The following is a 27,751-nucleotide window of genomic DNA, read 5'->3' as shown; positions in this document are numbered from 1 at the left end:
ATACTTTACTGACCTTGAGTAATCTAACGGAATACATTACAAATGACATTTTACACCCTGTAATCTGTAGTGGAATACATTTAAAAAGTAACCTCCCAACATTGCATTTATCAAGGAGAATGTTTTATGCATCAATGTCTGGCTAATAATCAGTTCTCATAAGATTAGGAAAAGATCAGATATGAGAGTTAACATGAGAGTAAAATGGATAGTTCACCAAAAATAGAATATATAGTAAAAAAGGACTTACATTTTAATCTGTTTCTCACCCACATGTATCATCATATCGCTACTGAAGATATAGCTATAACCAGTGAAGTTGTGTGGATTAATTTTATGCTACCTTTATGTGGTTTTTGGACATTCAAAGTTCTGGCCACCATTCACTTGCATTGTGTGGACCTACAATGCTGATATATTCTTCAAACAATCTTTGTTTGTGTTTAACAGATGAATGTCTGTGATGGCATGAGAGTGAGTAAAAGATAAGAGAATTATCATTTTTGGTGGAACTATCCCTTTAAAAATACTTTGGAAGAAATTTGCGAATGAAAACTGCAGCAAAAATATTCAACGATGTGCTAGTCTTCTCACGCAGAGGTCAGCAAAGGCCAATCTGAAGGAACAGCGAGGGCAAGTCAAATGTGACCTTTTGCATCTCTATGAGAGGAGTTTGTGTTGACGCCAATGTAAATGCTACTGCTGTAAGAGTGTGTGTATTGATATGATATTGTGTGCATGAGTTAACAACAACCTTTGGCCTTAAGGAGAATGTTTTTTTTTAGTCACCTGCTGCAGGCCAAGGCTGGTCTGTGATGGTGAATACGGGCCGCCCAGGTCGTTCCGTAGCAGATTGTCACTGTGCATCTTGGTCTTGAGGCAGGTGATGTAACGATTGCAGAAGTCTTTACAGAGTTCATTCACTTTCTCCAGCTCCAGCAGGTGGATCCTTAACACCTGGATCGCCTTCACCATCTACAGTAAGTCAACACACAAAAAATACCGGATGAAGTTTGCATAGCTCAACAATAAAGGGTGAGGGTGAGAGAGTTTGGGGCCTCTGTTGACCTTTCTCATAAACAAGATGTTTCCATCTGCTGAACTGCTGCTCACTGGATGTTTTTTGTTTTTGGCACCATTCTCAGTAAATTCTAGAGACTGTTGCACATGAAAATCCCAGGACATCAGCAGAAATACTCTAACCAGCCAGTCTGTACATTAACTGAAGCTACTGACCTGTATATGCATGATTTTATCCATTACACTGATGCCACACGATTGGCTGATTGACTGTACAGGTGTTCCTAATAAAGTGCTCAGTGAGTGTTTATAATTATATACAAAACATTATATAAAATAATAAATATAATTGTATTAAATTATATATGACATTGCATAGACCTAATTCACAGTAGTGCCATATTTGATTTTTGATGTGAATGAAAAAGAGGCTGTGAGGGATAGACTTACAGGGATCTATTTTCATGAGTGCGCCTTTTTAACTTTAGCGGTATACAATGTGCTTTACACCATGACTCATCCACCCATTCACGCACACATTCACCCATTAATGACAGCAGTGCTGTCATGCAAGGCGCTAGCCTGCCATTGGGAGCAACTTGGGGTTCAGTGTCTTGCCCAAGGACACTTCGGCATGTGGAGTCATGTGGGTCGGGAATCGAACCACCAACCCTGTGATAAGTGGACAACCCGCTCTACCACCTGAGCCACAGCCGCCCACAGTGTACAACGTCTTATCCAATTTTCATGAGAGCGCTAATTCTAAGTGCAATTTTCATGCCAGCGCAAAGCGCAGGGGGCGTGGGTGGGAGCGTTTGCATTACTGTGGGTGTAGGTGCGCAAACGGTGGGTTTATTGTATGTAAATTAAGTGGCACAAATTGCTATTTTCCTAAGAATTTGGTCATTGAGCAAAGATGTTTCAATACCACCTCTTAACTCAGCACAATGTCCAGTTCCTGCATTTGCAGTTTGTAGATTTTACCAGCAGGTGGTAATAAAGTATATGTCCAAACTCTTAAAATATAGTGAAACATAAAATTAAATCCCTGGCAATCACTGCCGTAGCCATTTTGAAAATAAAATAATTATGAGATTGTGTTAGGTTAGTATAGGTTAGGTCATGGCTTATATTTTTTATTATTATCAAAATGTTTATATTTACAATTGTATTTATGATCTAATTTAGATTAGTATTTTTTCTCATTGTCGTAGAGTGATTTTTAAGTCACTGCAAAAGGGGCCAGTGGAAGAAGTTGGACAGCGTAAAATGTTTTAATTTTCCCAAAACCCACTTGCACTTAAACATAGCGCATGCTTGCATGAAAATACCAAAACGTCATGGCCATGCCCATTGATTTTGTGCTTATGACTCATAGTATTGTGTTGCGCGTAATGCTTGCGCTCTTAAAGTAGGGCCCACAGTCTTTACAATGGCATGTACTGTATAAAGCTCCTAGATCACATCTATTTTTCCACAACCGTTTTGTGGGGGGATTTTGTCTACCAAACCTTTTTGAAAAGATTTTTCAATGTTTCATCTGTGGAATGATCCAAAGCACTTTAAACAACAGTATAACCCAATGAAGAGACTGTAAGTCCATCCCTCAAAGCCTCCTTGTCATCCGCGTCAAAAATGAAAGATGGCGCTACTGTGAATTAGGATTATATAATTAAATATTATATGCTGTATATTTATAAAATAGCATAATTATATTTTGTGTAAGAGTCATTGAATATGTTGGCACAAATCCGAAATATTATTGCAAATCTGAAATCCAACTGGGGAAATTGAGTTCTGAATTGTTGAGTTCTGAAAATTGTCTATACACAAATTTAGCAAAATGTCAGTAGGATAAATTAAATAGAAGATACAGCATCAAATATGCTCAAAGTGAGAAAACCCCATTAAAATGGCTTTGTTTTTAATGTTCCATCCTCCTAAAAAATTAACACTAAAAATCAATTCCACTATTATTCACATCTGATGCTTAAATATTGAACTGAAGAAACTCTTTGATCTATAAGCCCTTCACTGAAACCAAAGGGGAAAATAAATCATCCATTTTTAGTTTCGAAGCTTGATCTGACTGCCATTGTTTGCTTGGCTGCTTTGCTTAATGCCACAAACACTTTGAGTTTTGCTGATACAGTTGGACGTGACTGAACTTTCAGTTCTAACTACCCATTCAAATAGTCACCGCTCAAAGTCAGAACTCAAGGACGACCAAATGGGCGAAAAAAATGCTTTGCCAAGGAGGAGATAAATCTGCCAATTACTGCAGCTCGTTTAATCAGGGCTCAGTGCCATCTCTCTGAGGTGAGAACGGAGCCCAGCAAGGCCACTATAACTGTCTTGGTGAAGAGTTAGTGAACGAAGACCCATGTGTGACCAGTGTGTCGTAAAGCACACAGATGCAAAGTTAATTGACTGAGCAGCGCTAGTCGGCCATGTGCCCTGGTAATGATGAACACTGACCTTTCCACTCCTCCTTCCCTTAATTTCTAATTACTGTTAACTGTCTTGCAGGGCAAAGAAGAGGAGAGAGGATGAATATGAGGGGGAGAGTTAGCAGGGAGGAGAATAATACAGAGGAGAGAAAGAACGCTACTGTCAAGAGATGGGTGAGTGTAATTGTGACTAATACCTCTCACTTTTTATTTTCAGTTGAACATTATGTTACTGTGTGGCACTTTTCATGTTAAATCCCCAGCCTAAGGCGTAACTCTTTTTAAAATATTCTAAGAATCAAAGTACAGCCAAATTTACAGTAAAGGTAAAAAAAAAATTACATTTCCGCACCACTAACATGAACAAATGGAATTGCAAAGACTTATTCTTCCTGCCTTCCACTATGTGGACGTCAGATAGTCTCGCCGCAGACTCTTTTTGCTTTCGCTTTAGGTTGAGTTAGTTTTGTTATGTCTCGCTGGTTGGGAAGCTCAAACAAATAGATCAATGTTTTGAAAGTGCCACTAAACCACAGTGTTTGGGGAAATCAACCTACAAATGGCTTACTTATAGTTGACTCTGCAAATATGAGAACATCACTTTTAAAGGAGAGAACAGGAAGATGTACAGGGCCAGTGTCATAGCCAGCAGATGGCAGTGCAGATATGATGGTAAAGAAAGACTTTAGAGACTGTGAGTGTACTTGGCTAACTGCATTTAGAAACCTGCAAATGAGACAGAAAGTTAAGTAAAGTTGTAAGAGGCAGCTGAGTGGTTACCAGGTTGTCTAGTTCAGGGTCCTCGCTGAAGAACGGCTTGTGGTCCTGCTCTTGCTGGTGGACAAAATTCTCAATGTCAACATCAAAGCTGGCCGAGGTGATGCATTCTGATCCCTGTGTGGCTTGCTCACACTTCTCAAACAGCAAAGCCAGAAGAGGGAATAGAGGATGTCTGCAAGACACAATAAAAATAACTTAAAGGAAGTTCACACAATAATTATAATTCTCTCTTCATATACTCACCATTATGTAGTCTCAAATCATGTGACTTTCTTCTGAAGCGATACAATCGGTTTTGGGAGAGAACAGAGCACATGAGTCGTAGGGATTACTTTTATGATACCTTAATGGGTTTTTTTTGGAGCTTGGAAGTGCTGGTCCCCACTGACTTGCATTGTATGTATATATTTACATCATATCGCCATCAAAATATCTTTGTGTTCCGCAGAAGAAAGAAAGTCATACAAGTTTGAGATGACATAAAGGTGAGCAAATGATGAGAGAATTGAAAACTCATAATAACGAGTTGATAGCTATAAGCAAATTGCTGAATTACACATGCATCTTCATCAGATCACAAAGTATTACGCTACTGCTTACGTGTTTCTTATTGCATATTAAAAACAGTAGGCAGTACTGTATGCAGGTATGCAGTGCATGCTAACCTTCCATTCTGAAAATGGTCAATTTGTTTGGATTCTTATAGTTTTCACAGGCGAGATGGATGGGAATATACAGCAGCTGAATATATAATCTTCCCTATCATCATAATTTGATTGTAGGCATAAGCTCTGTTCTTAAGGTTTCTTCTGCTAAGTTGACTTTTGTCATGTTAAGAGAATTAACATTTGCTGTATCATCAGTGGATGAAAATGTTTGCACTGGTTGTAGTCTGTCCAGAGACGCCTCTGCTCAAAAGCAGAGCTGCAAAAAGCTAAACTTTACTCAGCTCAGGCTATTAAAAGCATTTTTCTATGCTGTACTGCACTTCAAAGGCAAAACACAGAAACTACACAGTTTGTCAAAATTGAGTAATGACAGACCAAAGTGGCTATGAACTTTGCTCAAATTCAGAGAAAGTTGACTATTTTATAGACTAACCCACATTTTACAGGACAATGTAAAAAAGCAATTTTTCTCAGTGTCAGTGTTGGCAGACACTCTAAATTGACTGTAAACAACTGTATAGATGTCTATGATATAAACAACTATATACAGTTCAAACAATACATGAGCTTTAAAAGAAGAGTTAATGTAAGTGCTTTTTATAAAATTATAAGCTTCACATTTCTGCCTTTAAACCCTCGAAATATTGGCCCCATTCACTTCCATAGTAAGTGCCTCATTGTAACATGCTTTTTTTTTAAGTAAAGGACGGACGATTCGAAATATATTTTCGTGGTATTTAACATTATGCCACAAATGCTGTCGATTGAGATTAACTTGCATTGAACCCAGTGTCCAAGAAAACTACATCCTCACAACAATTATAAAAAATCTAAGGTTTCATTTAATAAGAATATCCTACCCTATCCTACCTGTGTGTGTGTGTGTGTGTGTGTGTGTGTGTGTGTGTGTGTGTGTGTGTGTTTTGTGTGTGGTTTACGAGGACAATTTTTTAGGTTACAAGCTGGTAATTACAAGGCTATTATGCTATAAATGTAGTTTATGAGGACATTTCTAGTGTCCCCATAAATTAAATCGCTTAAAAAACATATTAAACAATGTTTTATTGAAAATGTAAAAATGCAGAACGTTTTTTGTGTGGGTTAGGTTTAGGGGTTGTGTTCGGTTTAGCGGATAGAATCTATAGTTTGTACAGTATAAAAATCATTATGTCTATGGAAAATCCTCATAATGATAGGTAGACCAACATGTGTCTGTGTGTGTGCGTGTGTGTGTTCCTGTGCGTGTATGTATGTTTGCATTCAGCTTCTGCTTCTTTTTTTTTCTTGGAGAGCCTGTTTAAGAGACTGAGAGAATCTGTGAGACTCGGTGAGAGGCCCAGGCTCCGGCTGTAACCCACCACTCTCATTTGCAGCCTTTAATAGCAGGCTATATTAGACTCTAATCTGCCTGATCCCAATTTAATGCTGCTCCCTCCAGCTGACATGACAGGAATACTAAACAGGCTCATAGTGCTGAGCAGCAAGGCGATCTGTGCTCCCTCCGGGCTCGTCCTGCTCCCCTCAATCGTGCCAACCCCTCTTCCCCTCTCCCCTCCCCAGCCACACTGAACCCTGGAGGGCATGGCTGGGTTATCTCTCCCATTCTCTCTCTCTGCAGCCCTGTATCATAACCCGGACACAGCCATAAAGGCCCAAAGCCAAAGGATGCTATCAATTTAGCTCTCAGAGGATTTGGCAAGTAGGCTGAGGAACAAGCTATCCAGAAATTAGAGCATAAAATCGAATTGGAAAGTTAAGCCACAAAAGTACAGGTTAGTTTTAACATAAAATTCCCTGAAGTGTGTCTAATAAAGCTGCATTATCTTCATTATGAGGTTACATACATTTCATAACATTTATCTGGCACAGAAAATGTGATTACAGTTCACTTCAGTCCATAATCGGTATTATTTCTTCAGGTAAGTTTTGTTTTATGAAACAAGGTGTTCACAACCAAGCCAAATGCGACGACAGATATAAAGCAGCTCAGAGCATTTTTGATTGCATTATCTCATGACGACGTGGCAATCACAGTAAAACCTTTGTTACTAAAGATAGACTGAACACTTAGTGTAGTTACTCTATAAACTAATTGCCTTGGTTGTTTCAAAGGCTAAATGAGGGTGGAAAAACTCTTAAATGTAATCTGATCTCTTCAAGCCGCTCTAGACTTTTAAAGCTCTTCATCTTTGTGGTCTGGACGAGGCTATGTGCCATAAAGTGCAGAGCTAATCGGTTAATCTTTCAAAATGTACCCGTAAAAATGAAACACTTAATGCTATTTGTCCTTTACCTTTACTTATCATCTCTCAACTCTTGCTAAAAAAACCTTTCCAGACTGCTGTCACTCAAACATGAAAGAGTGGGCTTGTAAAATTCACTCACTGAGCACTTTATTATGAACACCCATATATCTACTTGTTCATGCAATTATCTAATAAGCCAATCTTGTGGCAGCAGTACAATGCATACAATCATGCAGATACATTCAATTAATGTTCATATCAACCATCAGAATGGGGAAAAAAGTGACCTCAATGATTGCTGTAGCCAGATGGGCTGTTTGAGTATTTCTGTAACTGCTGATCTCGATTTTCAAGTACAACAGTCTCTAGAGTGCACTCAGAATGGAGCCAAAACCAAAAAACATCCAGTGAGAGGCAGTTCTGAAGCCGGAAACACCTTGTTGAAGAGATAGGTCAACGGAGAATGGCCAGTCTGGTTTTAGCTGACAGAAAGGCTAAGGTAACTCAGATAACCTCTCTGTGTAATTGGTGTGAGCAGAATAGCATCTCAGAATGCACAACAAATCGAACTTTGAGGCGGATGAGCTACAACAGCAGAAGACCACGTCAGGCACTTTATTAGGACCATAGTGTTCCTAATAAAGTTCTCAGTGAGTGTATCTTGAATTAAAAGGTGCCTCGTATTCTAACTGCAGACTTTAAGATGGGCAAAAAAGGCAGAGCGGTTATGAATTACTGATATCATTATAGACCCTATGAAATTGCTTGACAAGTGCAGTTTTCTTTCCCATGTTGACATATTTCCTATTGAAGCAAAATGAATCATCAATATTTCTGGTCCATTTTCCTGGAAGAGAATAATGTACATTGTAAATGTATTTGTGCTAAAAATGTGTTTTATCAACTTTTTGGAAAACTCTAACATATGACCTCATAGCATGACAAACAGCCACAAAACGAAAATTTTTATTTAATTGGATCTTCACATAGTGAACCCAAACTTTAGCCACTCTAAAATGATCGGCCACTCAGACATATTTCTATTGTAAGATTTACATGGGTGTAATCATGCCACCTTGTATGTTGATACTGTCATCTTATATCTAGATTCAGAGAAAAATAAAAGCACTATAGCACTTACAGGCACCCTCACTGCGCCATACACTCACATTCCAGAAAGATCTTAAAAAAAGAGTGTGAGAGTCCAAAAGCTAGTAAGGTGTCAAAGACAAAGAATGTTATCTGCAGTGCAGAGGCCTCAGGATGGAGGAGCAAGGCAACTATTACTTATCCCATAAAAATGTCATTTATAGTAAGAGAGAGAGGAGTCAGCAGAACTAATCCTGAGAGCTGATGAATACATTTAGACAAGGCTGCTCTACTGCCATCAAATGCAGGGACACTAATTCAAGACTGATAACAAAAAACAAGATAAGTCGAAAGTACAGCCACAATACAGAACAATATGTGTTCCATAATTATTTTAGTGTGATAAAATTGATTACTAACCTTTTCTGTGTTAAGTTATAGCCAATTTTACAACTTTGATCCCATGAAGGCATAACACTGTTAACCCTAAAACAACAATTTTGATCAATCTTTAACAATCTTTAGAGATCAAATAAGTTACACATGTGTTTTAACATAATAATTAATGCAAGTTCTTCTATAAAATTATATGTTTTACATTTCTGTCTTTTAACCCTCCAAAAATTGTTCCCATTCACCACCATTGTAAGTGCTTCACTGTAACCTCAAATTTTGCTTAAATTAAAGAAATGGATGGCCAAGTCGAAATAATTATTTGCAGCATAATATCTCAAATGCTGTTGATTGAGCTTAATTTTCCAGGTTCTGGTCCCCATCCACTTTCATTGTATGGAGGAGAGAAGCTCAACTTCAACTTTTCTGTTACACAGAAGTTTGGAATGACAAGAGAGTGAGTAAATGATGACACCATTTTCATTTTTGGGTGAACTATCCCTTTAAGGTTTCATTGCCTCATCTAATGAAAACACTTTTAAAGGCTTAATCTAATTATGTTGACCTGCTTTTAGAGATCTATTTATTAGATGCATTTATTATGAATATTTTAGTAAAGTGAGATATGAATTATTAAAAAAGAAGTAAATAGCAAATAAATAAATAAATCTCTCCTTAGAAAACTGAGAAAAAAAAAAACCACACATCAATGCAATTCAGAGTTAAAAAATAAAGCCGGACGCATTAGTTGCATTTATTTTGGGAGCATGGAGGGCCACCCACGGGCTGCCGGGGAGATGGGGGTATGCTCTCTGTGTGCTCACTCGGTGCAGTATGTTTGCCATCCTAATCAGGGCGAGCCAGTGGCTGCAGACTTTAATAAACCCAGTCTGATATGGGGTGCCCCCACACTGAGACTGCTCCTCACACACACACACACACATACGTATACATTAACACACACTCCACCCCCCACCCACCCCCTCCCCCAGGCTACATGTCTGGAGCTCACCCTGTATACCATTCGCCATCAGGGTTTATGTGGGACCCCGACTTTTGCATGTCAATGAGTGGCACTGCTCTTTTTCAACACTGTTTTCACCTCTCTCTCTCTCTTTCACCTGAAAGGTAAAGGGTAGCCATTGTCTGTTGCTATCAACTGTGAGGACTTATCATTGAACCACAGTAGTGAAGAGTTATATAAAAATAGCTATGTAACAAAGCATAAAGACAATAAATCAATGTTGGTGGTGTGAATGTGATTGGTGCATTGTTTTGTGGTTGATTGGGTGTTTTGAGTGTTTTTAACACACTGATTTTCAGTTGCTAGAGTGGTTGCTAGGTTGTTCTAGGTGTTTTCTATGTGTTTCCAAGTTTCTATAATGTTCTGTTCTCTATATTCGGATTGGTCCCTTCTTCAATGGGATTTTTCCCCCACTGAGCAAACGCAAGATAAAAGGATCACTTAGAAAAGTAATAGCAGACTTCTCCTTTTAGATATCATTCATGTCTGCAGCACAAACAGTGCAGGGCAAATTATGCAGCAAATCACTAACATCACTAACATTGAATTTGACATGTTGCTTCCGAAGGTTCATGTACCCTGAAATCAACCCTATTCAGCCATATGGCCGAGATAAGGATATTAATGACTAGCAACATATGTCATCAGACATTTTTGCCTCATTTCAGGTGTGAAAACTCTAGCACTACTGATGCATTGCACAAGCAACTTCAGAGACATGGATTCTGGTCCCACGGGAACCAGGAAGTAATAGAAACAATGGTGAGTGTGATTCTGAGATTGTATCTTCGCTCTACAATTTCTCCAAAGACAAATAGGTTTAGGGTTGGGGTTTGGTTAGGGGGTACAGTACATAAAATATGCCTTTCTTTTGACCATACTACAACATTTACCAAAAATTCAACACACTTTTGGACATTTCACCCAAAAACCAAAGCTCATTCATTCCCATCCGTTCAACAATACTTCCGGCCTCGGCCACTGGGAGGCAGTGATTCAAAATTTGGTTAGCACAGACTGATTTCAGTAGCAGAATTTTCAACCTAATGTGCATTTCGACCTACTTTCGACCAAATTCTCAGTGTGATCAGTCAGAATGATGGTGTTAGCTTTCTTCAAAGCTTACAAACTTCAGTTTAGTTTTGCTAACAGGAACTCACAGTTCATTCCTCAAAACAGTGAGTCTGTGAAGTTCAGAACATTGTGCACCCTGGAGATCATAAAACAGGATGAAACAGAATAAAACTCGCCATCTACCATTCTAAATTGAGCAGCAAAATCTTCCTCAGAGATAAAAATGTCCTGAGAGATTTCCTGAGATACTTTGAGTACAGTATCCAAGAGCTATTTACCATAATCTGGAAGAAATTCATCCTTTAGCCCGACAGTCATAAGATCGTGGCCTAACTGATGTGCTCTTGGGTTGCATCCATGGCTTGGGTAAGATGATTCTGAATGGTATATAAATCTCAGCACCATTAACAAGTGAGGGGAAGAGTCAAATCAATCAATCAAAGTTTATTTTTATAGCACACTTAAAAACAACAAATGTTGACCAAAGTGCTGCACAAAACTGACCAACATGTAATAAATAGTAAAAAAAAATAAGAATAAAATTAAATAACACCATAAAATGATATTGCACAATATGTTACAATGACTCATAAGCAAGGGAAACCAGGTGGGTCTTTAGATTAGACTTAAAAAAATCTAAGGTTGGACAAGACCTAATCAATAGTGGCAAAGAATTCCACAAGCGAGGGCCCTTGACAAAAAAAGAACGATCACCCATAGTTTTAATAGGAGTTCTTGGAACACACAATAGTAGACTCTGAGATGATCTTAAAGACCTTGGACTATTGGTGGAGAAGTTCAGAAATATAAAGTGGTGCCAGCCCATGGAGGCCCTTAAATACCAACAATAAAACCTTAAACTGAATCCTGTATGAGATAGGTAACCAGTGCAAAGAAGCCAGGACTGGAGAAACACTGTCATATTTCCTAGTTCCAGTCAGGAGCCTTGCAGCTGCATTTTGCAAAGTCTGAAGATGAGATAGTGATGATTGAGATATACCTTAATATAGTGCATTACAATAATCAAGTCTAGAAGAGATAAAAGCATGGATTACAATCTCCAGATCCTTTTAAAGACAAAAAAAGTTTTAATTTTGATATTTGCCTGAATTGGAAAGAACCACCTCTAACCACATTCTTTATTTGTTTATCGAATTTTAATCGAGAGTCAAAGATGACATCAAGGTTGCATTCCTCTGTATAAAGATTAGAGGCCAAAGGCCCTAAATGTTTAGTTCAATTATTAAAATGATCAGCTTTGAAAAAAATAAAACTTCTGTCTTAGAATCATTGACCTGGACAATATTAGCCACCATCTTTTAATATCTTTAAGACAACCCAGCAAATATCCTATTGAAGAATTAGCAGTGGATTTGAAAGGAAAAGCACTGAACATCATATGCATAACAATGATAATCAATTTTGTAGTTCCCGAAAGATAGACTGTAATGGTGATATGTATAACGAGAACAAGAATGGTCCCAAAATCGAGCCTTGAGGTACTCCACATGGGACGGAAGCAGAGGTAGAAGAATGATTCCCAATCTCAACAGAAAATGTTCTCACCTTAAGATAAGTTGAGAACCACTCAAGGGCAGTGTCTTGAAGGCCCACCCAATATCTTAACCGGTCTAAAAGAATATTATGATCAATGGTGTCAAAGGCTGCACTGAGATCCAGGAGAATTAGAATGGCACTTTTACCTGAATTAATCACCAGCAACAGATCATTCAACACTTTGTCATTATAATGTTGGGCACCAAATGACTGGGAGAGCTTCCCAACTGTCAATGTAAACAGAATTTATGGTGCATTACTTCAGCTGGGGAGAACCGGCTCACCATTTCCTCTCTGGCAGTCAAATTAAAAGCACTCCTGTTGGGACTGATATGCACTGCTGGAACTGCTGGGTCTTACAAAGCTATTTCTCTTACTCCTTCCGATTTTCTTTACTATTTTCTGTTTCTTATTCCCTCTCCTATCTCTCTCCCTTCTAGCAGTCCATGACGCCCACGATCGACAGGAGCTCAAAGAGAAGACAGCATGACTGTGCACCCTGAGACTGTAATCCAGTATCAATGCAAATCCACTCAGAACCCACCACAGACGTGCCAATACGAGTCATGGCGACAAGGCAGAGACAAACCTATAAACACCATTCAGTCATTCGATACTTGTATATAACCAAACCTACAGGGGTCAGGCCGCTATACATAAAGGCTGATATTTCAAAAGACAAAGGAGCTTGTCGCTGACACAGGTTGAGTGGGGCTGCAGCTTCAGGATGCAGATCTATAGTACAGTATGTACACAAGGAAGTTGTTAAATCTCTGCTGAATAGACCATCTTACACTAGTATGAATTTTCAGGCTGATTAATGCTGGTTAGGGCTGGTTTGGTCAAAAAGCAAGGTCTTTCTGGCAAAGGTGGTTGACCAAAGTAGTCATTCTGGTTATGCTAGGTAAGAAGCCTGTTGGTTACACCAGTATACAAGCATTAGGGCTTGCACCGATTCATCAACTTATCGATTAATTCTATCTGTCAACTGACGAACAGCAATTTGAAACTATCCGTCAATGTTTTTAAAATGTGGAAAATAGCAGAAACATGTAGGCAAATGTAACCTACGAGTCATTAAATAAATAAAAGTAAACATTGACCTGCTGAGTAATCGACTACCCAACTACTGTTATGGGCGGTTACTGAACTAGTAATCATTGTCACCATTGTCAATGTCACTTCATTTTCAATTATTATTAATTAGCTTTAGTGATAACTTACATAATAAATATACAGGTAGTATACTATACATGTATGGGCAATAGACATATAATTACTTTCTTATCCAACATCATGATTAAGATAATAGAATAACATTCATACAAATGTTGAAGGGAAAATCTTAGATATATCTAAGGTATATCTTAGAACTTGTAACTGGTAACCATTTAGTTTAAGTTTTTCATAATTTTAACAAAATTTTAACCATCTCTAGTTTAGTTCATGGTCCTCTTGTGTGACAAATTAATTTTTAAAAGTACAAATATTACATTAATATGTTTACATGCCATAAAATCAGTGAACATGTTGTAATTTAAAATATATACCATCATTTATATTTTTCCTGGGGTACAGGTAGTCCGATGTTTGGTAATAGAGCTTCTTTGAATTCTCAACCTAAATTATGATGGATTTAAATGTTCTGAAGTAAATTAATTGTGTCTAATTTGCATACTTACTTACAACTGTTGAGTTTCTTAGTTCAGTTCAATTCTCAAACTTTCCAGCCTCCCACCTGAGTTTCCTTTCCAGCTCCCTGTTATCACTGTGGTGTAGTGCAGAATTTAACACCCTTAGGAAATTCTCTGGATACATATTACCATTTCGACTCATGGTTACTGGATTTTATTGGACCTAATTTTGGATATGTCACAAGTACCCTACAGGAGAAAGACCCCCTGCCTCGTCTCTAATAAGAAGAGAAGGTCTCAGAATCATATATAAATCATACATTTATTCCACTGTTAATAATTAAGCAACGAAAACCAGAGCATATACTGTCCCAACAACTCAAACACTCAACATCAGCAATTAGAGAAGTGAGAGGTGTGGAAATAAACACCAACCAGCCAAACAAAAATATAAAGGCAGTAATCCACACAACTCCAGTGGTTAAATCCATGTCTTCAGAAGTGATATGATAGGTGTGGGTGAGAAACAGATCAATATTTAAGTCTGTTATATGTTATGAGGGTTTATTTTATATATATATATAAAATAAAAATATTCAGATACTTTAATGCATTACATTCTTGTGGCAGAAGAGTTATTCATTGATAAGACAATAAAAATTACGACTTTAGAATACAATGTATTGTTTACTACCATATTACTGCCCATAAGCCAATCATTGGCATACAGTTCACAGCAATCCATTTCACAAGTTAATTTTTTCAATCAATCCATTATCTGTTTATTATGAGGGCTTGTTTAAGGACTCGTCAATGTACACCTGCATCAGACATGCTTGTGTAGCGTCTCGGGTGCGTTGCATCATAAACATAAAATTTTTAGGTCACTGTGTCAAGTAAAATATAGTTTAATTCTTAGAAAACATCTTGAGATCCCTTAGTTCGAATTTGAGCTCCATCAAGTGTTTTGAATGCAAGAACGTATATATGTGTGTGTGTGTGTGTGTGTGTGTGTGTGTGTGTGAGTGTGTATTTATCACTTTGTGGGGACCAAATGTCCCCATAAGGATAGTAAAACCCGAAATTTTTGACCTTGTGGGGACATTTTGTCGGTCCCCATGTGGAAAACAGCTTATAAATCATACTAAATTATGTTTTTTGAAAATGTAAAAATGCAGAAAGTTTTCTGGTAGGGTTAGGTTTAGGGGTAGGGTTAGGTTTAGGGGATAGAATATAAAGTTTGTACACTATAAAAACCATTATGTCTATGGAAAGTCCCCATAAAACATGGAAACCAAACTGTGTGTGTGTGTGTGTGTGTGTGTGTGTGTGTGTGTGTGTGTGTGTGTGTGTGTGTGTGTGTGTGTGTGTGTGTGTGTGTGTGTGTGTGTGTGTGTGTGTAAAATTTGCATTATTTTGCATTAGTAATGCATTAAAATTGCATTAGTTACCAGAACAGAAAGAGAGGTCAAGTCGAATATAAATTCTCTCTGGTATCTACAGTACCTCACCTGCTTTCTTTTAGTGCCAGTGTACATTTGAATGAGGATCATACAAGTTATGAGTGATAGCTCATCTCTGCTGTGCCTGTGGATATTTAGAGCATTTAAGATGTGTCATGTACGGTAAAACCAGATATCTTGAAGAGTAGACAGTGTGTCCGAGTGAGAGAGAGAGAGAGAGAGAGAGAGAGAGAGAGCAGGTTGTGATGTATATATATGGTGAGTTAGAATTTGAGTCTATGTATGTGTATACAGTATGTGACCATGAGTAGGAAAAGTGACAACAGGCAGCGTGTATATGTGTAAGTGTGTATGTAGTGTGAGTGTAGGCTGAGTATGTGCTTTTTTCACGCTGCCTGCAGGCCGCCTCCGGCTGGAAGCTCACATCAAAGGCAGTGTTCTCCCAATGAGGAGCTGAGACACTGAGCCCGAGGCCTGACCGGGCCTTCACAGACCTGCCTAAGGGGTTAGCAAGAAACCACGGGCCTCTGCCACACTGCCATGAGACACTGCTAATCATAGCCAGCACAGCAGTCAAACGAACAAGCCACGGCAAAGTGTGCAGCGAAGGATACTACGATATGCAAGCTGCTCACAAACAGCCGTGCTGTAATCAACCAGGGAGGGAAGGTTTGGGAATGAGGCTTTAAGTATTTAAAGTGCCAGTGTGCCATGTATTATTTACTTCATGAATAAAGGAGGAAAATATGACTTATGCAGGCGTGTTGCTAACAAAATCAAGCGCTTGCGTCTGTATACCTGTATTTAGATCAATATGTTATGAGGGTTTCAGATAACTATAAAACTGCATTATTCATATCTGATGGAACAATGTGATACAGGTACCTACATTATATTAACTGGAATTTTTTTTTATTTTACTAAAACAAAGAGACACAAAATTTGTTTAGTTCTATAATGTTGCTACTTTTTGCATTTAAATGGCACAATATGTACAACTACAATAATTGTTAAGAATAAAGCAAGTGTGCTACGTTCATTTTACCTGTATATTAATTTTAATGTAAAATTCTGATATAGCACGTAAAAACAAGCATGCATGTATTGTTGTATATCTGCAACTCACCTGTAAACAGCCCGTTTGTCTGACTCCAGTTGGGCTTGAGGGTCAAGTGTCACGCTGACCGTGTTGGCCCCTGCTGCTGAGGCTGCAGAGATGTGGACATGCTGGGCCTTTGAGTTTTGCTGTGTAGTGCCTGTCATCTGGAGAGACCAACAGTACAATGTAAAGCACTTCATTGGGGAAAGCTATTGTATGGTTATAGAAGACTTGGAATACAGCATGTGAGTTGGTTGGGCTACTTTTATAGCACTTTCATGTTCTTTTCTTTCCTTTATGGAGCTTGACAGCTGCTGGTCACCATCCACTTTTGTTTTATGAAAAGGAGTAGCTATGATATTCTTTTAATTATCTTCTTTTTGTGTTCCAAGGAAGAAAGTCGGCAGGTTTGGAAAAATTTATGGTGAGTATCCGATGACAGAATTGTAATGTTTGGTGGAACTATCCTAATCTTAACCAGAACTAATATTGGAAGGTGGTCGTGCTGGTAGATGCCATAACTACACTATTATGCAGGCAAAAAACATGTTTCCTTATTGACAGCCAGAGTGGACAATTATAGTGACTAAATAAAAGATTTAGCAGTCACAAAAATTGCATTATATTAAAGTAGACGTTTAAACGGTTACCATTTTTTTGCACTCTAAACAGTATATAACAGGCTTTTATTTTTCCTTTTCATTTTAAATTAGACATGTGTAAAGGGATCAATGGAAAGGAGGAGGCGAGAACCGGCTTGTCAATATAAATAATATTTAATTAAACTCAAAACCAAAACACGTAAACATAAACACACACATGACGGACATGTCTGTTAACGATCTCTCTCTCCCGCACAATCCTCTGCAGTCGACCTTTATCCCTCTCGGGAGGCTTGATTAGCCTAATACGGGACCGGGTGTGTTGGATCACGACCCGGCCCCACCCTCCGCCCTGCCACAACATGTTTTCCCTTTCATCTTCAAGGAGTTAAAATGAAAAATGTTTTAGGTGACAGACTTTTTTGGATGAGGTATTCCATTAAGAAGAGACTATATGTTCACTAAGTTGTGTTTTTAAGAGATAGTTCACAAAAAATGAAAATTCGGTCATCATTTACTCACCCTCATGCCATACCAGATGTATATGACTTTCTTTCTTCTGCAGAACACAAACAAAGATTTTTTGAAAAATATTTCGAGTTTTGAAACGCATATCTTCAGAAGGATTATAATAGGTGTGCCTTTTTTACTATTTATCTCCACTTTCACTTTCACATTCATCTTCTTTTGTTTTGGCGATTAGCATTCATTGTGCTTATCGCCACCCACTAGGCAGGGAGGAGAGTTTATAGACTTAAATATTGAACTGTTTCTCACCCACACCTATCATATCTCTTCTGAAGACATGGATTTAACCACTGGAGTTGTGTGGATTAATTGCATACTGCCTTTATGTGCTTTTTGGCCACCATTCTCTTGCATTGTATGGACCTACAGTACAGATTTGAGATATTCTTCTAAAAATCTTTCTTTGTGTTCAGCAGAAGAAAGAAAGTCTTACACATCTGGGATGTCATGAAGGTGAGTAAATAATAAGAGACTTGTCATTTTTGGGCAAAGTATTTCCAGAAACAATTGTAAAAACACAGCAGATAATTCTTGACTAAGAAAACTGAAGCTAAATTTCATCAGTCTGGAGATGAACAATAGCCTATTCTGGTTTTACCCCCTCAGCAATGATGAGCCAGAGATGCTGTTCATCATCATCTTGCTCTCATTCAAGTTTTTGATGGCTCAGAGTCAGGCACTGTTGTCTTATCAGATCTGGTTTATGAACGTTTTTTTTTTTATTATTATTATTATTTTTATGGATTACAGCACTTATATATCTTCAAGAGCGAAAATGAATGCACAGTAATCAGCTTTGTTATCTTTTCCATGAAGGAGGAAAAACAGCAGACATCCAGATAAAGTAAAAAAAAAAAAAAACTTGAGATAGAAACTAGTCTTTTATTTTTCCTTTTTCTTTTTTTCTCCAGCAGCATACATATTCACTGTATTGTCTCCGTTGCCCATCTTGATAATGTAAGAACACAGACTGCAGCATACGGTCTCATTAAAACCTGGAATCTAATTTGAGGCACTCCCCCACCTAAAATTTTACGTAGGACACTTTTTGCAGGAAAAATGTTTGACAGTCATTGAATAAAGCTGCAGTAGTTGAGTTGGGCAGAGTTCTTACTTTTTAACATTCAAAACACCATAAGGGGCCATTGAGACTGAACATGTTCTTTTGCTAAAAAAGCTAGATGCGTCAGAAATAGAGCAGAATGGCGGTGTCTAGTAATCCATTTTTAAAAGTGGCCATACTTTTAACTTGACACGACGCCTTACAAACGCAGCGCTTCTGCGTGAGATGCTTAAAAAACTGCTAAATGCAGTCTCATATATGTTTACATAGACAAACAATTATAAAACAGTGCAGAATGATGCAAAATGCATTGTTACTGGTTGTGTCTGCATTTCCTCATCTCAACCTGCCCTCTTTCTCTCTCTGTTTTCTCTTTTGTGATACAGCTTTGAAAGCACTCCCCGAACCCCCACCACCCCCTCCCCAAACACCCAACATGGTTTAAGGGAGGAAGCTGGAAGTCTTAATCCCAGCGTCAAATAGGAAATAAATTAGCTTCTTCACACTTAACTAGCTCTCATTTGCATGTCTCCACCAGCACGTTGCTCTCTTTTCCCTTGCCACTAATGCTCAGTGCAGAGGGATACAGCAGCAGCTGGACAGGGAGAGAGGGGGGCTCTGAGAAAAAGATACTTCTCTGTTTATTTCCCCCGATTAACCCAGGACAAGCACAATGAAGATCATACATCATTAACATTGCATAGGTCTACTGACCTTTCTGAAGGCCACACTTTGAGACCTAAACAAAATACTACACAGTAACTCTCTGTTATAACCAGGCTGAAAAAAAACTTTTTAAACCAGGCTAAGATGGATTGTGAGTCATAGCTGGTCTTGATTTGTTTTAGATGAATTTTGGGTGCTTTTCAGCAGATCAGGCTGGGAGATTAGCTGATCGACCAGCTTAGACTGGTTTAAGATTTCTTTTTTTCATGGGTCATTCAGAATTTAATTGAATTATGCATATACAGCTGAGGTGGTTCAGCAAATGTTCATTTATTCACATAGAATGATAAACGCTATTATTAGATTTTTTTTAAATTGGGTTGCCTAAATGAACGCAACAACACATTTACATTTATGCATTTGGCAGATGCTTTTATCCAAAGCGACTTACAGTGCACTTATTACAGGGACAATCCCCCTGGAGCAACCTGGAGTTAAGTGCCTTGCTCAATGACACAATGGTGGTGGCAGTGGGGATCGAACCGACAACCTTCTGCTTAACAGTTTAGTGCTTTAGCCCACTATGCCACAATATGTCACAACCTTCCTCTTTCTGTGCAGTTTGTTAACTGACCTGTTGGCTCTCCTGGTATGATGGTGGAGGAACGCTCTGCGTGGCCATCATGGTCAGTGCTGGTGCTGGGGACACATGTTGCATCATGGGATAGCTTCACATGGAGACCCTGAAGGAAACAAGGAAACAGTGACATAAAATATGATGGAGCATTTTTAGAATGCTGATTCAGAACTAAAACCAAATCTGCCGGCATGTTAACCATAGGGAAAAGGATGGTCTTGTTCACATTTATTACAGCAGATACTGTATTAAACTGTTGTTTTAAAAAACAACAGCAAAAACTAAATACAATTCACAAAGTTACGATATAATTATTAACCTGGTAACTCTTGGCAGTTTCACTGATTGTAATTATGGTTTCAGGACCCACCACAAGGTGCTGCTGTACTTTAACTGACAAAGAGGCACACAGACACACACACAAACAAACTCCCCAGTATAACATATACAGTAATGTTGGAAGAACTGAATATTTTCTGATGTCTGTTTTTTAAGGGCAGAATGTAAGTATGGTAGACCTAGGTCTGCACACAATGGCTATTTATACTAATACAAAGCCGTAGACACCACAAAACAACTCTTTTCTGTTAAATATATCATGTCTAGAATGTTAGTTTAATGCAATTGTGTCCACAGAAGTCCTTATAAATGCATAAATAATTTTAAAAGATCAAATAAATAATTTCACTAAATTCAATTTACATTAAAATTTAAAAACAGGCATTCAAAAATTCCATGACGTTACACTAAAGTGATAGTTTACCAAAAAATGAAAATGCTCTAATCATTTAATCACACACATGTTGTTCCAAACCTATGACTTGCTTTTTTCCATGGAATACTAAAAGAGCTGTTAGGAAGAATAACAGCCTCAGTCACCATTCACTTTCGAAAAAAAGATGCAATGAATGTGAATGGTGACTGAAATCTCCTTTCCTAAAAAGAAAGTCATATGCATATGGAATAACATGAGTGTTAGTAATTGATGACACACAAACTTTAATGACACTTACAATGCTCAAAAATCCAATAAAAGTGAAAATGTTTGCAGTATATCTCTTCAAAAGACAAATAAATAAGCACCTTGTGTTTAAAGGTACATGATGAGTTAGTTCTTTTCTAAGGTAAACACAACAACCTCAGCAGGCCAATCAGGGGCTCATTAGTTCTGTTATCAGAAGAGTAATTGACACTGGGCATGGGTAAGGTCGGCCCCTGGGATAGCGCACTGTGGGAAGCCCTGACTACAGATAATTGGCCCCATGTTACCGCATACGGACCCCTGGACCCTGTTTCTGTGTCAAGTGTTATCAAGGATAACACAAATTATCTTTTCCCTTTCCTGCCCATATTAACATTTCTGTACCAATACAATTTCAAGTGTTTTAATGCTTTTACAAAATCCAAATGTATTCCACAAAAATGTATGAATCATATTTTAAAACACATTTTTGAAACACAATTTTTTTTTTTTGTCATTCTTTATGTGCCTGCCAAGTTTATTATCATAAACATCTTTGAAGATGTGGACATTTTGTCTGTCCCGTATTGATTTTCCCATCAGTATGAGTGCATAACAAAATAAAAATTAGTGCCGTGCGAACACAACCAGTGCCAATTGAAACTCAAAATCAGAGCTAAACTCATTAGGGAGATCTACCTTTCATTTATTCTTTACATTTTTCTTTATGTAATCTTATAGAATCACACGTGCAAAGCTGCAACAAGTGTTCAAATTACCAAATTACCCCCCCCATCCCCCCACCCACCCAATTTGTCTTCAGTTGACAGAAAAATAAGATAACAATTGCAAAGAAAACTAAGAATACTAAGCAATCACATATAATTACTCTGAGATTGAACACTCTGAATGAACAGTACAATCACATATGCCGTGTTAATGTGGGTGGGACCTCTGCTCCATTCTGTAATTACACAAGACATAAATCACTCATTTAAAACCTGACCTATAAAGTTCTTTCTAAGCTTAAGTAATAGTCATTTTCTCCCTTGAGAACAGCGTGTTAGCTCAGTATATTACTGGGTACGGTCTATATCTTCACAGCTTGAAATCTTAAAGACACAATACACAAGGTTTATAAATGGTGGCATAATAAGGCAGGGCAATACACTGAATATTCACACTGTAAAAAGTGGATACATGCAATTGTAACATTAAGACAAAAAAAAATTTTTTTCCTGATCTAACTATTAAACATTATTTTTGTTTGTGTGACCTAAGTTATATAATCTTATTCAGACATATTATTTCATAATGTTGGAATATATAAGCACATTGCTTGATACCTATCTATATTAAATAAATATTCCTTGCATCTTCCATATTCGCAATTACTTTGAATGTTGCAATGGAATTAATGTGCTTTTTATCTGTCTGTTAAGTTTCGTAAAAAGAGCGTCATTTGAATAGTTTTGTGATCTTTCCAAGTCCCACGATTCCCGAGTATGAAAGTGCTATGAAAGATATTTTAATAGTGGCAAAAATGCAGTTAAAGTTGTAAGTTTGATTCATTTACATGGATCTGTTCAAATTATTGGTGCATATAAATGGAAATTATTAAATATAATTAATTTATTATTATATCATTTGTGTTCATTTAGTAAAAAACTGTGGAAAACATGCCTTGATTATTTTTAACTATATATTTATTTATTTTATTTTGTTTAACTGTAATTTAATTCTTTATATTTCAAATCTACTTGGCTAAAATGGCTGTTTGGTTGAAATGATGATCCCTCTGATTGAAAAAACAATTTCAGTTTTCAGTTTTGGGTAAATTACTCCAAAAAAGTAGTCCACTACAAATGACTAATCACAGCTCTAAAATTGTAACCACATAACTTTACTGATAACTGGAGAATTCACATAACCATTTACATTATTTAGAAGTTAATTTTAAAATAATTTTCCAGAGAAATAAAAATGTTTTTACACTCATAATGTTTTGAATGTTCTCGTTATGGGGTTGAAAATAATGTTTTGAATGTTCTCGTTATGGGGTTGAAAATACTGTTTTGAATGGTCTTGTTATGGGGAGCATGACCTACAGCTGTCACAAATAGATTATTAAAATAATAAATGTTGTAAATATATTCTACATAAATAATATTATTTCAGAAATGTGTAACCCAAGTAATGTACTTAAAAGTAATTATTGCATTACACTACTTTTTGACATGAAAAAATTATTAGATTACAGTAATTACACTATCCCTTTTAAAGGTATAGTTCACCCCAAAATGGAAATGTTGTCACTATTCATGCCCCCCTCATGTCATTCTAAACCGTATGACTTTCTTTCTTCCATGGAACCCAAAATGAGATGTTAGACAGAATGTTATCCTCAGTCACAATTCACTTTCATTATATGGAACAAAAGATGCAATTAAAGTGAATAGTGAATGAGATTGTCAGTCCCTAACGTTCTGCCTAACATCTCCTTTTTTGTTCCATGGAAGAAAGAAACACATACTGAATTGGAATGACACGAGGTGAGAGAACAACTCATTTTTGGAAGAACTATCCCTTTAAGCCATTTTAGAGCAAATCCACAAAACTCAAGCTATATATTAACTAATTATGTAAAAAGGCTGAAAAATACCAAGATTTAAAAAATATGATACAGAGAATGTTTTACTCTGTGTGCATCACTCTGCATTGTTTTATAGCTATATCATGCTGTCTAGGTGCAAATGTACCATTTACGTGAGCAGCAGAAATAGGGACTCGTCAAGGGGATTGTAGGAAAATCAAGCAGACACAGAGCCGGACATTTGCAAATCTAATAGAGTAGTCAAGTCTGTCAGACTGTGAACAGGATGTAACCTTCTCAGACACCAGACACACCACAGTTCCAGCAGGAAAACAGGAAAGATATATATATATATATTTTCTCAGCTCATCTTCAGGTATGCAACAGTGTGTGGAAAATGGCTGCAGGGGCCAAGACAAACCAAGCAGCTATTTTAAGGAGATCACACACACAAACACACACACTGGGTTAAGAGTAATCATTATCATGAACACCAACACCACCTCTGCTCTCAAATGTTTCATGTAAGACTTTGAAGAAATGCAAGGAATTTCAAAGCACAAATTAGATTCTGGCTTGGCATTGCATATTTTATGAGGCTCGTCCAAATCATACAAATTGAGAATGTTGTGTGTGCGTGTGATTTGTATACTGATTACACACCACGCCTCTGTTCTCATTCCAAGTGCTATCAGCCAAAAGGCATCTTCACTGTTATCTCTCCTCATTTTAATTGCAAATTTTTGGAGCGAGTTGGTAATTAAATGGAAAATTGCACATTAATTGATGAGACTAAAGATAAAGCAATCCCAATTATTGCACAGTATTTTAAGGAGGCCTCTCAAGTCTTGGTCCCTGGAGTGGCGCGGTACCCACCACTACAGCAACATAATAATAATGCATATGCACCATGTACACACCAAAGCACGGGAACAGCTCTATCCACGAGCCTGTGTTTATACATCAACAAACTATCCACTTGCTTCATAATGAGCAACGAAACCTCAGCGAAAGTCTTCAGCAGGTCTTCGTGGGCAAAGGTTGTTTACTGTTTAAGCCTTCCGGCTTGTTCTTTTAAAACACATCATCACACCTTCTGACTTAACATGGCAAGTATTGATTGTAATGCATTGGTCAATACAAACACAACGATCTGTTCACTGATATACAGTAGGAAACCCCTTCCCCCTCACGCAGCCAATGTCCTAAAAGGCTCCAGAAATGCACTTTAGCCCTGTGTGCACTATGTCACAGAAAGTAGTATGCAGGGGATGAAACCTTTGTATAAAGCATCAATATCCTACACCACGAGGATTCTAAACACAAAGTGTTGCTAGATCACTAGCACAAGTCAGTCTGTCAGTGGCATGCCTGAGAAGATAAAATAAAAAATAAAGGAAAACACTTGCTTTTGAAAAGATCAACTTTCTTGATAATGTATTGATAACAAGATCTTGATTATTGATTTACTGCCTAATCAAGTGTGGCATGCCTAATGATATTAAAAGTCTAGTTAGTTACATTTACATTATTAGTGGTACTTGCAAAGTCAAGCATCACTTTCACTATTGGTCATATTTAGGGTTAGGCTTTTTTGGTGCTACAGACATGCATCTTAGATCGAATTATGTAGCTTGTTGAGGAGAAGTGTGATAATGTTTTTCTAATTGAACTGGCTTGCAATTTTTGCCTGACAGACAATAAAATGGGTGAAAAATCCTATAAATTACACTGAAGGAGAGACCTGAGCCAAATCTTGGGATGAACTTTTTTGACTTAAGCCAGTAAGAAACCACTCAGAACACCCTAGTTACCACATAACAATGCCCTAGCAACCATGAAGAACACCCTAGTTGTTATGGACCATGGGCACATGGATGGGTTAAGCTGTCGCGCATCGTCTCCAGGACGTGAGCAGGGTCCGGGTTGAGGTGGCAAGTGGGGTGGCAGCTGCCACCCTTCTGGCCCCACCTCTGACACAGCCTAAACTAATATAAGCTAATTTAAATATATGTCAGTATAAGCTAAAAATCTAAAAGAATCAAAACAACCTAAATATAAGTTGAGTCAGTGTGCACAGAACAAAGTAGATGCAGATTTACATAATTTAGCAGTAAATTTAAAAGTACATTGCAACAATGGTATATAATTCTTAATCTATTGTATATTTCACAGGAAATGCAATTCTGAGTGAAGTATACAATGTAGCAGACTGTAAGTTCATGGTTTGAGATTATAATTACAGCAAGTAGAGAGAGTATTTTAAAATCTGGGCAAATGGAAAGTAAAGAGTGGATGTATTGAACATGTCTGGAGTGTGTCTGGGAAAAGGATGAGCACAGCCTGCTAAAACCCTTCTCTTCTCATCAATACTGCTCTGGCAGACCCCTCACCCACAATCGTTTGGCTGTTTGATCACAGTCCATAATTAACGCAAACACCTGACGGACATCTGCTACTGATGAGGCTAATAGAGCAATGTCGGAGATGTCAAGTAATGACAAGGGCTGCATCCTAATTCACATACTTCTACTACCCACTGAAAGAATGTACTTTGCTGGTGATGACAAATGTACTTTGATTTACTTATGATTATGTAAAAAGTGCGTATTGGAACATATCAATACCCAATCAACACGGATAGATTTTTGCACATTATCACATGCTATGTAAACACCTTATCCGATGTTTTTACCGGCTAATCCAATGTGCACACATTGAGCATATGCCTCTTCATGGTTTGACGTCAAAAGTAGAGAATAACACAATTATTTCATATGTCCTGTAAACGTGGATTTCTTGCCTTTTTTAAATAAGCTGATTTTAGAGAGTAATCAGAGTATTGGTGTGCATGTAAACGTGCTCATTGACTCAGTCAATGGCGTGAGTTGGGGGCAGAAATATCGGTTTGCTTGATCAACAGCAGACAAGGTAGTGGTGTATCAGCACAATTCACACATTTAAAAAAAAACAACAAAAAAAAAAACTCCCAAATACTTTGAAAATTCACCAGAGGGTGGTGGGAAAGTACATACTTTTGATTAAGTGACAGTCCTCATTTGCTAGGTTAGCAAAGACAACCTTCATGGGATCAATATTAGCATAATAAATGCACAAATATATATTTCAAAAATACAGCAGAAAATACCATTCTCCACTTCGGCATTCTATTTTCAACATACCATGACTTGGGATGCACTAGTATACTGTATCTGTACTCTAGTGTAGTATGGTGCATCTGTACTATATATATATATAACAGACACTATGTACATTGGGAATCAGCCATAAATTTCCCACACAATCTAAACAAATAGCTGTCTTTCTTCAGGTTTTTTTATTTTCTTCAAAAAGTTGATATCACAAATCATTCCCTTGAAGTAATTCTAAAGACGCGGTCACATTTACCTTCACATGGCAAAATTCCACGGGCAAAATACAGTCATCTCAATGGAACTCCACACAATCATAAAATTTGTGCGGTGGTCTTCCAGTGGCAAAGAATCTCAGAAGATGTGGCAGATTCTGTGCAGAGTTCAAGTTTGGTGAACTTTGAGAGGCGAATTCGCTGTGTTGACTAATAGGAAGTTGCCTGGTTTGGCAGTGACCTCTGTGTGGGTGGTGCATCATACACAGCTACACTGAATATTTACAATGGAAAAGGATATCTTTTAGAGATGAGAGATTCTTTTTAACTTTACTTTTCCAGAGTTTAAATTGTAGCATTAAAAAGAGGCTGCTTGGCAATTCGTTTTTTGTTGGTTTAACACGTGCTCAATATTGCCATGCCTTCTTTGACCGTGGAATTTTGCTGTGAAAAGGTAAATGTGACAGCGCCTTAAGTCAGACTGACTTACTTTGAATTTTGCGACAATTTGTCAAATGATCCTCAGCTGAAATCGGTGATTTGTGCTTACAATACCAAAATTCAAACCAATGCCCCCAGTGGCTGAAGCCAGAAGTGTTGTTGTACGTTAAGGATTCAGTTTTAGGGTGAAACGTCCACATAGTGGAGTCAAAATTTTGTTGTTTTAAGTTGTAAATGGTCAAACTAGAATCAACAGAAATGCAAATTTCATTAACCATGGGCCCTAACCTAAACACTAAACCTAATTGTAAGTCCAGTAAAAATGTAACTTCCTGGTTTCGATAGGACTAGAACCCGTATTGAATTGATGCAAAAATGTCTGAAACTACTTCCAGT

The 27,751-nt window shown here is 37.6% G+C and overlaps 1 protein-coding gene across 2 annotated transcripts in view; it reads right to left on the bottom strand.

Moving 5' to 3' along the window:
• The window catches only part of LOC127636512 (homeobox protein PKNOX2-like), a 101,148-nt gene that overhangs the window by 20,015 nt on the left and 53,382 nt on the right, over window positions 1–27,751 (bottom strand). For both annotated transcript variants that reach the window (XM_052117047.1, XM_052117044.1), the window contains exons 2-5: window positions 19,991–20,099; window positions 16,525–16,661; window positions 4,251–4,422; window positions 790–975 (exon numbers count right to left, since the gene is read on the bottom strand). In XM_052117047.1, the coding sequence (XP_051973007.1) occupies window positions 790–975; window positions 4,251–4,422; window positions 16,525–16,661; window positions 19,991–20,077 (582 nt within the window). In that variant the 5' untranslated portion in view covers window positions 20,078–20,099. The remainder of the gene's footprint in view (window positions 1–789; window positions 976–4,250; window positions 4,423–16,524; window positions 16,662–19,990; window positions 20,100–27,751) is intronic.

This window comes from Xyrauchen texanus, chromosome 44, assembly GCF_025860055.1.
Source record: "Xyrauchen texanus isolate HMW12.3.18 chromosome 44, RBS_HiC_50CHRs, whole genome shotgun sequence".
Classification (NCBI taxonomy): Eukaryota; Metazoa; Chordata; class Actinopteri; order Cypriniformes; family Catostomidae; genus Xyrauchen; species Xyrauchen texanus.
Note: the sequence above shows the minus strand (reverse complement) of the source record. Positions and strands in the feature narration are given on the sequence as shown.